At 55.0% G+C, this 13,049-nt stretch overlaps 1 protein-coding gene across 1 annotated transcript; it reads left to right on the top strand.

Annotated features, from left to right (window-relative positions):
* The first annotated feature begins 477 nt into the window (after positions 1–477).
* Positions 478–12,528, top strand: INKA2 (inka box actin regulator 2). Its single transcript, XM_032639017.1, has 2 exons — positions 478–688; positions 11,139–12,528. Exons 1-2 carry the CDS (start codon positions 632–634, stop codon positions 11,979–11,981), a joined length of 900 nt encoding a protein of 299 aa, XP_032494908.1. The 5' UTR covers positions 478–631; the 3' UTR covers positions 11,982–12,528.
* The last annotated feature ends 521 nt before the right edge of the window (positions 12,529–13,049 follow it).

Below are 13,049 nucleotides of genomic sequence, written 5' to 3'. Positions count from 1 at the left end.
AGTAGACTGGAAGGTGAGGTAGACCCACACTTCCGGAGTCCACTTTTTTGAACACTTCAGAATTCGAAAGAGCTGCCGAGTGGCATTTGGGGTGGAGGGTGTTCCTTTTCTGATCGGAGTTTGGGAAACAGTGTTGACACTGAGGTACTCAGCTTCTTCCGAGACCGCTACCCAGTTCCCATCCCGTAAGACGGGCTCTCTCTGGGGGTCACGTGCTTTGTTGGGGGACGTCGGTACAGTCTGGCGTCACGATATCCCCCGCCGCACCGGCCAGGACCAGGTAGGTGTCCCCCATGTCAGCCCCCCAGGAGCGGAGGCCCTCGCCTGGTGCACCCACCCGCTCCAGGGCCCATCCACCGCAGCCCAGCCCGCGCCCCCCGTGCGTTCTTCTCATTGGCTGAAGGCATCCCTCCTGCATTCTCATAGGCTGTCCCACTTTTCCCTCCGCCCCCAGCACGGACTGCGAGCCGCGAGTAGCCGGGAAGCGGCTCCAAGTCCGGACCTGAGAGCAGAGGCTGGGCTCGGCGCTGCGAGAGGCGCGGGGGCTGCGAGCCGGCCGAGCGCGGTTTCGGTGGGACCGGTGTTCCCATCCTGGGACTCTCTCGTGGAGCCGAGCCCGGCCAATAGGCGCATGAGGAAGAAGAGCAGGGAAATGGACTGCTATTTGCGCCGCCTCAAACAGGAGCTGGTAAGAGCGGAGCGGGAGCCGGGGGCTGGGAGGGCTGCTCCGCCACGACGGGTACCCGGCCTCCGCCAGGACCCCGGGACCGCGACGCGCGCGGGGCCGAGGCCCAGAGAGGAGAGGAGGGCACACAGCGAGCAGGCGGAGGACAGGGCCTGTCCTGAGGGAAAGGGGCCCCGTGGAAACTTGGAGCAGAGACTTGTGTGAGAGGGAGGCAGGCACGAACGAGTGAGAGAGACGGAGGGAGCCAAGCAAGTCCAGACCGAAATGTGCCCAGAGACCCGAGGGAGCAAAGAGGGCTCACCCGAGACGCGGTGGGGGACCCGAGCGCCCGCACGGAAAGAGCGGAACGCGGCTGCCGGGCAGCTGGGGCTGCGCGGGGCGCCGGGAGGAGGGTGCGTGACCCCAGCCCTGCGCGGGGCAGGAGGTCGGCCAGGGACTGCTCGCTCGAGGGGAGCTGGCACCTCCGGGCACCCCCCCCAGCTGTGGCGGCCGGGCTTGGCAGGGCTGGCGCGGCTGCAGGGGCAGGCCCTGCCGGCTGTCTGCCCGGACTTGCCTGCCAGCGGGGAGGGGGCTGGCAGCTGGACCGGCGGGGGCGGGCCCGGCGCGGGAGGACGGGCGCCGCCTGGCAGCTCGCGAGCGGGAGTGCGGAGGCCCAGCCAGATGTCAGGGGTCTGGGCTGGGGGAACGAGGAGGGAACGTGCAGAGGCCGGGGTGCGGGGGCCGGGAGAAGTGGCACAGTCTTGGTGTCGGGGGGTGGGCGGCGGGGCGTGGAAATCGCCCAAGTGGGGAGGGCGGCGCCTGCCGAAACTCTGTTGTGGGAGGCGCATTGCTTCTTACTGACTTAATATACCTCCCCCTCCCACCTGCCACCTTTCTTGTTCTGCCCACCACCAGAATTCAGACAGATATTATGTACGTCCCCCACCTGGGCCGCCACAGCCGTCTCTGTCAACCAGGCTCTCCTGGGGCTTTGCCTCCGCCTCCTTTTGTCCCTTTTAGTTTGTTTCTCTTGGAGTCGACCTCTTTTCGGTCTCACTTTTCTCCCCTCTTTCTTCTTGCTTTTCAGGGCCAGGGGCACCCAGGCTGACAACAGCAGACCTGGATCCAAAAAGTGCCAGCCCATGGCTCTCCAGATTCCATGACAGCCTCTCCCACTCCTGCCTGCAAACTGTCCACTCTTCCCGCTGGGGAGGGAGCTTGGCAGCTTTAACAGGGGCCAGCTTGGGGGGGAGGGGGAGCTTGTAGCAGCAGGTGTTCTCATTGATGCTTGCTGGTCAAGTGGCCCAGGCACTCTTTCTGTCTGTCCCACTCCGGGGCCTGGCTTCTCAGGTCAATGGTCACGTCTCTGGGACTTCCTCCCCAAGCCCTTTTGGTGGTGACACTCAGATGGGAACATTACCCAGAGGAATGCTTCTTAGATGAGGGACAGAAGAGTCTCCATCATGTCCTTTCCCATACTCATTTTCTCACGCTTTCCATGTCAGTTTGGGATGGCTGGCCCCAGCCCACACATAATTCTGACTTGTCCCATTCACTTGTCCAATACCAGAAGGAAAGGTCAAGGTTGCCACAGATAATGTCTGAAGTCCAAGGGCCATGTTGAGAAAAGAATCTAACAGAATCCTCTTTTTTTTGCTTGGAATCTGGGACCACACCACCCACCTCAGGATCTGCCTTAATAGAGGGTTTGTGGGTGTTCCTGGCACGGGCTTGAATTTTAAAATCCTACTGATTTGCATTTTTTACAGCACCTTAGGTGGGAGGTGGTGAGGGGGGGCAAAGACAGTCTGTGGACGCCGGGAGGATAAAAAAGGCAATAGGAATCTGCACAGAGCTGAGCTCCAGGTCTTGATTTGCACGCTCTCCTGCCAAGGACTTGAGCCCCAGTCCCCGGAAGGAGGAAGGGGAGAGGCTGAAGTCACCCAGCTCCCCATTAGCTTTCATTTGGCCCTTTGTCTGAACAGCTTCAGCCTTTGACTCTCTTGGAGAGGAAGCCAAATGCCTGGCCTGGGGCCCAGAATGACACTCAGATGGGAGAGCTCTGTACCCTCCCTCCACCCATGGTGTTCCGCCCCCTCCCCAGTGCCAGTCTGCCCAGAAAGGAGACAGAGCAGAGTGACAGGCAGAGCTATTAGAGTCTTGTTCACTCCCTGATGCCTCAGCCCAGGGCTTAGGCAGAGCCAGATCTCAGTGACTGTTTTCCCAATGGAGTGAAGGAGAAGGTGGAGCTGAGTTAGCTCAGGCTCAGCCTTTTGGCTCCTCTAAGGACTTTGGGGTTTGAATTCACCGCAGCTTGGTTGTGCCTGGGTTAGGAAGGTGTTGGCTTGTTTATCCCCTGGGTCTGCAATGGGGTGGGAAACGCTTATAGTCAGTATGTGTCATGAGCTTGAAGTGTGTGTGTGTGTGTGTGTGTGTGTGTGTGTGTGTGTGTGTTCATCCCAGGCAGAATCTTCCCTGCCACCCAGGAGGACTGTGTGATGCTTGGCTTTGCCCTAAGTTAGCGTGTGCCCAGGAATGGCACTCATGTAATACTAGTCAAGTTCTACGTTCATTTATGCCGTTAAATTCCCTTCAAGAAGTATACGTCCTACAGACACTGTGGGTTAAGGCTGCTGGAAAAAGAAACATCAAGGAGTTGTGAAATTTTCTTTGTCGAGGGTGTTGTGCACTCCTCTCCTGCTTCCTGGTCCTGCCCTTGGCCCAGAAAATCTAGACAAGAAGAGTCTGATCTTGAAAACCAAAGTAGCAGAATTTCCCAATTTCCTGAAGCAGAAAATTTGCATTGTAACAAGTGAGCACTGGAAGGACACTGAGAATTTGGGGATCCTGGCTCAATTAGGTTGATGTCTGGAGAACTGGCCCTTCTCCCCTGTTTGGAAAAGGACAGGGATCTGGTTTCAGGGCTTAAATGTAGCAGGAGAGTAGCAGCAGCTGACACACTTCTTCCTAAGGATGAGGGGGTCAGGGCTGCAACTACTCAGTAGGGAATATATCTCTCCCCGCTCCAGCAGCCAAAGAGGGGCCCTGCCTGAACACAGGCCTTGGGACCAGCTGTTCCTTATACACTGCTCCCTTGAGGGCTTCCAACAAATGGGGTAGACATAGGCACACAGAGGAAGCAGATGTAAGATGCTCACAGGGTGTTGCTCATGAGTTCAGATCAGTGTAGAGCAAACAGAGTGCATAAAGGCTGAGTATAGTACAGCCAGGGTGGGAAGGCTTCCTGGAGGAGGAGGAGGTTGATGGAACCAGCTCCTTTAATGTCGATCCTAGCTGAGGCCTGGTGAAGCAGCAGAGAGACTTCTCTCAGGCTGGGGAAGGTCCTTCTAGAACAACTTGGTGTTCCTAGAAGGCAATTATCTAGCCACTAGTGGCCACAAGTTCAGGAGATTCTGGTACATGGAGGAGGACCAGAGCATAAAGGCAAAATAAGGAGGAAATAAGAAGGTGATAGAGGAGGTACATTAGGAACAGCCTTCAGCTCTTGGGGCAAAAGAGCAAGTTTCCTGAGGCAGAAAAAACTTCTGCAAAGGATCTCACAATGTGGTCTCCCTTGATGTTTAGAGCTAGAGTGAAGAGGACTTTGCTGGGGTGTGCTGTAGTCAGTGGGAAGAGCATGGAGCACAGGATTTGGGGTCAGGCCAACCTGAACTCAAAACCTGGCTCTGTGTGACCCTGGCAGATTATTTGACGTCTCTGTTCCTTAGCTTTCTCATCTGTAAAATGGGCTTTTAAAAGTACCTACTTTATACAGCTACTGTGAAGATTATGTCAAGTGCCTCCCCAGCTGTATGTCCCTAGCACATAACACAGTACCTGATGTGTTGTAAGCACTTGGTGAACTCACAGTGATGAACTGATCAGACTGGTGTGCATGTGTCATTCGTTCACAGAACACACTTATTGAGTTCGTACTATGTTTAAAGCACTTTGCCAGGCACTAGTACTTTGGTTACAAATATAAACAGACACTGATCCTGCCTTCAGGAAACTTAGAGTTTAATGGGAGTGATAATAATAACAACATACATTGATGTTAACAGTTATTGATATGCCAGATATCTCAGGTATTATGTCAGTTGCCGAAGCAACACTAGGAAATTGCACTTCCATGATTCCCATTTTATAAATGGGACATGGGGAGGTTAAGTGGCTTGGCCAAGGTATAGAGCTGATAAGTGGCAGAACTACGATTCAAACCCAGCCAGTCTGACTGCAGATCTCACACTCTTAGCCAGTATATGCATGCAAATGTCTTGTATAGAAACGGAGGATACATACTAGATGAGAGGCACACATTCAGTGCTCTGAGAGGGAGGAGTTACCTCCAGCTAGGGGATCAGGGAAGGCTTCATGGAAGTGGTAGCATTTGAACCACACCTCAAGGGATAAATAGGGATGGGAACAGGAGAAAAAGAGCATTTCAGGCAGATGATGAAACGACACGACCAAAACGTGCAGAGATGGAAGTAATGGGGGTGTTTGAAGACTGTCTAGAGGGGACATTTGAAGACTCACTGGATTATGGCTAGAACATAGGGTATATGCAGAAAAAGAGTGGGCAACAGGGCTGAAAGAGCTGTTGAGAGCAGAAGGGGGGGCGGGGTTGAATGCCACGCTAAAGAGTCTGACCTTTTCCACATGCATTGCCGAGCAGCATGGTTCGAGACGTGCCCTGGGATCTAGGAGGTGGTTGGGGTGGGGATGGGGGGAGGGAGGAAATTGAGGTGGGAAGATGAGGTAGAAGGTTATTAGAAGAGTCCAGACAGGAGAGTATGAAGGCCTGAATCAGAAAGGAGAAAAAGAAGGTAACTCTTTGAGGTCCCTTGGATGCCCAAGGAACTTGGTTCACTGGCTGCCTTGGAGAGGGGCTACAGCTGGACAGAGGAGAGGTGAGGCTGAGAGGCAAGCTCCCTGCAGGGGTGAGACTGGGCCCCTCTCTCTGTCTGTCTGCCTCTTGCCCAAGCACATGGCCCCCAGTAGATTGTTCAGTTGGGAGAGTGGGCTCATCCATTTCTCACTTCCTCCTTTCTTTACCCTCCTCCCTCCTCCGGCTCTTGGCACAGTTTCTACCTTACCTTCCTGTTGAGAGTTCCAGCCAAGAGCAGGGGGCTGTGAAGGTCCCTATTCACGGAGCTGGAGAATGGGCCACTTGGCAAAAGCTGGGCTTTTCCCATTTCCGGCCCTGAACCTCCTTCTAGCTTCCAGAGGGGCTGAAAGGAACTGTGTGGGGATCTTGTGAGTAATGGGGGTGGGGGGAGCGAGGCAGGGCACACTGCCAGGTCCATGGGCAAAGCTGGAGCCTGTGTCAAAGGATTCTGGCTGAGCTGGGAGAGGGCGTGAGATGGATGGATGGAGGGCACAGCTGTGGGATCAGTCAGGGGCCTAGGAGAGGGCTTGGGAAGGTTGCCCAGGATGCTGGTGTCACATTTTCCCATCCTTACTCCTCCCAAACCACAAAAGGCCCGGCGAGTGCCATGGAGGGGAGCTGTCCATGGGCAGCTGAGCCCTCACCACCGCGTGGAGGCCTCAGGGCTGGAGGGCCAGGATGGTGGGGTTTGGCTTCCCAGCAGCATCTTCCCCCTTCAGATGAGTCAGTGAAGAAACACCTTCAGTGGAAGTGAACCGAATTGGGTCTTGGAGTCCCTCCACGACTTCATGTTCTTCCTTCCCATGTGATGATAATTGCCCTCGCACGTCCCACTGACTATCCTGGTTTCTTCTCACAGCAATCCCATGAGGCTGAAGAGTCAGGGATTATGATGACATGGAAAGCTCACTGGCCTGGAGTCAGAGGGCCAGGCATGGGGTCCCAGTCCTGCCACCAATCCACCTCAGAACCTCAGGCAATAGATCTGTGTTTCCACTGGAGGTGCACAAGATGACATCAGGTGATACTCAGACGAAAAGCTTAGTTTCGATAGATAGATGGATAGATAGATAGGAAGCGTTACCATCTGTTTATGGCAAGTGATATACATTTCATATAAGTTTCCATATAAATCCATTAATTTATATAAACAGATTTAAGTAAAGTATTAAGTAGGAGACTAGGTCATATATAGATATGGTGAAATCATGAAGGAAAGTCTAGGGAAGCGTGTTTAGGAAACACTGGGGGAGAAAACGAACCTCTCAGCTCCCTAGCTTCCTAATCCATTAAGTGGGGATAACTCCAACTGCCTCGTCAGACTCCTGGAGCAATTGTGGGGATCAGACGAGGTCATGTAGGAGACAGAGCAAGTGATACACACGTGTGAGGGGTTATCATTGCACAGTCAGAATCCGACGCACAGAAGGTTGGTGAATCTGCCCCATGTGGAGTGGCCGAGTTAGTCAGCTGGAGTGGGCCAGGTCTCCACGGGACAGCACGGGGCTCTTTACAAACCCTAGGAGGGTGCCCGGGGGGCATCCAGCTCCACCACAGGGAGGAAGCCAGGGGCTGGTTTAGATTGCAGTGGGAGAGATTAAAGTTTGACAGGAAGAAAATGTGTAGAATGAGACATTTGGAGGCCCAGAAGATGCTGGGGGCGGGAGATGGGCTGTGGGGTGGGGTGGATGCAAGGAGGGTGGTGAGACGTTTCTCAGAAAGGGTTCGCATAGCCGTCTCTAGGATACGCTTATCACGGGTGTTGTGCTTGGCAGTGGAGCAGGCTAGCTCTGTGCCTGTGTGCACACGTGTGTGTACAAGCGTGTGTGAGTGTGTGTGAGCTGGGGTGGAGAAAGACGGTAGTGCCTGTTAGAGCCATTCCCACTCAAACGAATCAGAACTAATTAGGCCTTCTTGTGACTTTTCCACCTGAGCCCTGAGGGCAAGTTGGGTATGACTTGGCACCGTCCTGAGGCACTGGGAGGCCAGAGAGGAACTCATCACCTACAGCATGGGATTTAGTGTTCGTTTCTAGCTCGGGACTTTCTCAGGTTTGGCGCCTCTCCTTTACGCCCACCCCACGTTGCTCTCTTTTCTCCCTCTCGGCCAGAGAAACCTTGGGATCTGAGCGGGTCCCACGCTCTGGGGAAGACAGCAGCCTGCCCTCTGGCTCTTTCTCCTTGGGTGACATCACTCCCCCGGGGCTGGGAAAGGCAGCTCCCTTCTCCATCAGGCGCCCCAGCCGATGCTCCTGCCTCCCCACTCCCTGGCCTCCCCGTTTCCCACACTCGGGCTTCCTTCTTCCATCCTCAGCCCCCTCACGGCTGCCTCTTGCCCTCCAAGGTCAGCGCTCTGTGGCCAGCTGACCGAATCTGGCTGGATCGTGGGCAGGAGGATGCGAGGCTTCCCTTTTCCTTCCTCTGTGTGGTGCCAGGGTGGGAAAAGGGACCAGACAAGACGTTTCTCCTCAATCAGACCAGACAGGTGAACGCAATCCTATCACTACTGCGTGTTCAGGTTCACTGAGGAAGAAATGTTCTGGAAGTTCTCAGGAAGTCTTAAGATAACAGCCAAAATCCACCTGTAGGCCACGCATAAACACACATTACCTCATCTCGTCTGTCCAAAGTTGGACCAGGCAGGAACTCTTATTCCCATTTTAGAGAATGGAGAAATTGGAGTTCCCTGGCGGTCTAGGGGTTCGTAGGATGCAGCACGTTCACTGAAGTGGCCCAGATTCAATCCCTGGTGGGGGAACTAAGATCCCGCAAGCCGCGCAGGGCGGCCAAAAAAAGCAAGAATGGAGAAATTAAAAAACAGAATTTAAATAGCTTGCTCAGATCACACAGCTATTACATGGCAGAGCTGGGATTTGAACCCTGTTCCGCTTGTCTCCAGAACCCAAGATCTTAACCAATGCACTATCATTTTCCATAGGGCTGCAACTTCAGCTCCCGTTTACTTAAATGGGGCCTCTGTTTTATGGGCATCCCTGAATTCACACATACCCACACATTCGCTCTCACTTTAAAAAGGTAGAAAATGTCAGCATTATTTCTTAAGGATTTTTCCATACTGGAAGGGGTTGAATGGGGTCATTTCATTCCTCCCACCGCCTCTGACCTGGACTGTGTTTAGCCTTCTGGAAGGAAGCTGGCACGCTCCGACTCTGTGCCTCTTGGTGAAATGAAACCTTGAGAAAGGTTCCTGACCCTCCCTCCCTGGGTAGTGACTTACTGAGGGCAGCAAGCAATTTGGGGTGCTCAGTGGTACTCAGTGTATGTTTTATGGATATGTAGTAAGTGCAGAGGTGCTAGCTGGGTTCTGGGGCAACACAGTGATGTGTAGATCTCAGTCCCTGCCCCCAAGAAGTAGATGCTCAATGAATGTTTCACCAGTGACCCAGCACTTAAATGCACAGAGGAGCTGTGAGTAGCAGGACGACAGGGAAGAGCGTTTTAAGTATCACAGAAGAGGTTCTGATGGGAGTGTGGGGTATATATGGGAGTAGATTATGCTTCTGAGTGGCGAGTGACAGGGTCGGAGGTGTGTGTCGGGAAGCCTGATTTGGTGGCCTGCAAGGAAGCTTCTGCAGCATTGCAGGGGGTAGAAGGGCAGATGTGCAGCGTCTGGGGACAAGAACGGCCAGTGGGGTGGGAAAGCCAAATATGACCCTGAGGTTCCAGGTTGGGGTGAGTGGTATGAGGCAGGGGGCAGAGATAGGAGAGTCGGTGCAGCAGTTTGCCGGGAAGGGACCTTGAGGAGTTTGGTTTGGGGCTCAGAGTCTCCTGACTCTGCTCTGGGTCTTCCAGTTGTGGCTGAGCTGCCTCCAGAAGGAAGGGGTCAGGAAGGTAGAAGCCAAAGAGGCCAGAGCAGGGGGCCGTCAGCAAGCGTGGCCACACCACAGGCTGTGTCTCCTGCTGCTGCCACTCAAATGGAGCATGCTTGCCCAGCAGCCTGGCAAACCCCAGGCCGTGAGGCCCCGAACCACCACTTCTTCTTGCAGAGTGGGGGCAGTCCTACACTCAGCAACGGCTTCCTTGCCCTCAGCGACAGTCAGTCCTCCACTGTCTGTTAGCACTGCTGGCTCAGGAGATCCTGGGCTGGCCCCTAACCCCTACCAAAGCCCGAGTTGGTAGGGGAGGGGGTGTGACCCTAAAGCCTGAGAGGGTCAGCTGCCAGCACAGCGCTGCAGAGCCTCTGCGCCTGCCCTCCCAGGCCCTGCACCCCTCCACCCTGTGGGCTTAGCTCTGTGCGTTAGGACAAGGCTGGGAGGTAAGATGATCCCGGTGGGTCTCTGGGGGGGCCTAAGAAACAGATGGTCCCCTTGCCTGAGGTTTGCCGTTGTAACATGAGCAGCTCTGGGGAGGGAGCTGGCGGAACCAAGGCAGCTTGGGCCCGGGGACGGGACGGGAACCTCGTGAATGTTATCAGACAAAGCATCCCCTGCCCAGCCTCCAAACTCGGCCCTCACCCAAGTCAATCTCTTAGCCCCTTCCAGCTGGCACCTGGGACTCGGGCCTTAGACACCCACAGAGGGGCTGGGGAACTGGCCCCCAGTGTCCCCACTCTTGGCTAGGACAGCGGAGCCAATTGGGCCAAGAAGGCAGGAAGAGCACTGGAGCCAAGTTTGAGAGCAGCTGAGAGGGGACAGGTGTTGGGAAGGGAGAGAGGGGCTGGGCAGAGCTGGGCGGGGGTCTCAGCAAACAGGAGCTTCATGGCTCCTTATCTGTCTCCTGACCTGCCAGATGTGAACAGCAGTGAAAGGAAACCCCAGGCCTACCCTCCCTTTCTCTTAGGGAATCTGAGCCCCTCCTCTTCCCTAGCGTCCCTCTCAGCCCTCCTCCACTGCCCAGCCATCCTGAGGCAGTGCTTGGTGGTTAGGACTCTAGCATTTGGAGCGAGACGTCCTGTGTTTGAGCCCCAGCAGCGTGAGCCATGTGACCTTAGGCAAGTTACTTCACCCTCACCGTGGTTAACTCATATGTTAACATGAGAATTATAATACCAGCCTCCTAGGGTTTATATAAAGATGCAATGAGATGATGTGCACAGAATACTTAGCTCAACTCCTGTTACATGGTAACTGCTCACAAATTGTTGTTGTCTTCATCATCCTCATCTCAGGGAGGCTCAGGAGAAGAGGGCACAGACACAAAGGACACAGGTGGCCACTGGAACTTTCTGTACCGTCAAACTGATCTCAGTGCCACCTCTTACCTTCTATGTAATCTTGAGCTAGTTACTTATGTGCCTCAGTTTCCTCATCTGTAAAATAGGAACAATAATACTACCTCACAGAGTAGTTGGGGAGATTAAATATAGATTAGTTATACATATGCATATATGTATACATATATGTAGCTCAGGACGGTGCTTGTCTTAGCAAGCCAGCTGCCATTAATAGTATTTCCTTTATCCAGCCATATCCGTGTCAAAATTCCTCCTCTCCCAGCCCTGATCTGCAGTGTACTAGGCTGTACAGAGATGGGGTCAGTGGCAGGCTGGAATGACCCTGGAGGTGTGTGCTTGGGGAACGGCCCTTCCGCCTGGCTCACAGGCCCCGTGCTCTCTCCCCTGCAGATGTCCATGAAGGAAGTGGGCGATGGCTTGCAGGATCAGATGAACTGCATGATGGGGGCACTGCAAGAACTGAAGCTCCTGCAGGTGCAGACAGCACTGGAGCAGCTGGAGATCTCTGGAGGGGGTCCCGCCCCAGGCTGCCCTGAAAGCCCCTGGACGCAGCTCGAGCCCCCTCAGTGGGAGGGTGGCAGCGGTCCTGCCAGGCCTGCGGGCTGCTCCCCCTCCAGCCAACCCGCTCTGGGCAGCAGCGCCAAGCTTCCATCTCCTAGGAGTGTGTGTGGGAGGGATCTGGCTCCCACGCCCAGGACACGGCTGCCAGAGCACCAAAGCTGTGCCCAGCGGGGGCCAGAGCTGGTGGAACCGGATGACTGGACCTCCACGCTGATGTCCCGGGGCCGGAATCGACAGCCTCTGGTGTTAGGTGACAACGTTTTTGCGGACCTGGTGGGCAACTGGCTGGACTTGCCGGAAGTGGAGAAGGGTGGGGAGAAGGGTGAGACCCGGGAGGCAGGAGCCCCCAAAGGAAGGAGGGGCCCGCCGCGGGAGCTGGGCCGCAGGTTTGCCCTAACAGCAAACATCTTTAGGAAGTTCTTGCGTGGTGTGCGGCCTGACCGTGACCGGCTGCTGAAGGAGAAACCAGGCTGGGTGACACCCACGGCCTCTGAGCCCAGAGCCGGACGCTTGCAGAAGGGCAAGAAGCGGGGCCATTCCAAGGGCTCTGGACATTGCCCCTTCCCAGGTACCTCGGAGCCCAGACGAGGGGAGAATCCTTCCACCAGCTGCCCCAAGGCCCTGGAATCCTCACCCTCTGGCTTTGATGTTAACACAGCAGTTTGGGTCTGAATCCTAGAGGTAGAAATTTGACTGACCCAAAAGGGCCAGGTCCCAGTGCTGGGCCCCTGGGAAAGAGGCCAGGTGGTATGGCTTTCAAAAGCCTAACTCCAAGTCCCTTCCGCCGAGAAGGGAGGGAGAAGCAGCAGAAGGTCTGGAGCAGAGCTGACAGGCCTGTAGTTGGGCGAGGCTGTGCTAGGGGCTGGCTGGTGGGGGAGGCAAGAGTCCCTGGACAGAGAGAGAGAGGGAGAATGTGTGTGTATGTTGCTTTGGGGCTGGAGGTGACAGCAGGAGAGGGGCAGGGGGAGAAGATCAGGAAATCCTTCTGACATTCCTTCACTGCCCCCAAAGACCTCAGTGTAACATTCTGCATGGATCGGGCACTGGGGCCACAGGTTCCCCAGAGACATCGCCAATAAAGACCTTGTTTCTCGTGTCCCCAGCCTCATAACTGTTTGCTTCCTTGGCAAAGCGCTGCTCCAGGCACAGGTAGTAAAGCCTGGCCCTCCTGGGAGTGGGAGCAGAGAGGCCAATTCCCACCCCCTTCTGTTGCCCTCGAGATTTCAGCCCATCCCTGGACCCTGAGAAACGGCTGACTAAGGAGTGTGTATAAGGAGTGCTTGGGGAAGCCCCAAGCCTTTCCGGAAGCACAGGAAAGGAAAGCTACTATTTGTATAGCACGTTAAATGTCTGAAAGCCTTTTCATATCCATTAGCTCCTTCGTAAATGGGCGAGAAAGGCAGGTATTATCCCCATTTTCCAGATGAGGAAGTAAGCCTGGATGTGCTACCTGTCCAAGTACAGGCCGCAGGCAGGGGCTGACTGAAGAACAGACGCCGGGCCCTGGAATCACGCACACTCCTTCCCCAACACCCTGTCTCCAGCTCAGAACCTCCACCCAGGGCACAAGAACATGTGAATTCACCAGTGAGGCAAGGTGAGCCAAGAAGAAATACGCACTCATTTTAAAATGCCTTTGGCCTCATCTTCCCACCTTGTCCAGGAAAACCCAGGGTGGAGGGGCAGCAGCTCAGCTCCGGCACCGTGGCTACACCTAAAGCCGTGCTGGGCACGTGGCCC

The sequence above is a fragment of the Phocoena sinus genome, chromosome 1 (assembly GCF_008692025.1).
Source record: "Phocoena sinus isolate mPhoSin1 chromosome 1, mPhoSin1.pri, whole genome shotgun sequence".
In the NCBI taxonomy this organism is placed as follows: domain Eukaryota; kingdom Metazoa; phylum Chordata; class Mammalia; order Artiodactyla; family Phocoenidae; genus Phocoena; species Phocoena sinus.
This window is presented reverse-complemented; position numbering and strand designations above follow the sequence as displayed.

Coding starts and splice junctions, on each gene's coding strand:
- INKA2 (XM_032639017.1), top strand. CDS start 632: ATGAGGAAGAAGAGCAGGGAAATGGACTGCTATTTGCGCCGCCTCAAA. Junction 689..11,138: donor GCCGCCTCAAACAGGAGCTG/GTAAGAGCGGAG, acceptor TCTCCCCTGCAG/ATGTCCATGAAGGAAGTGGG.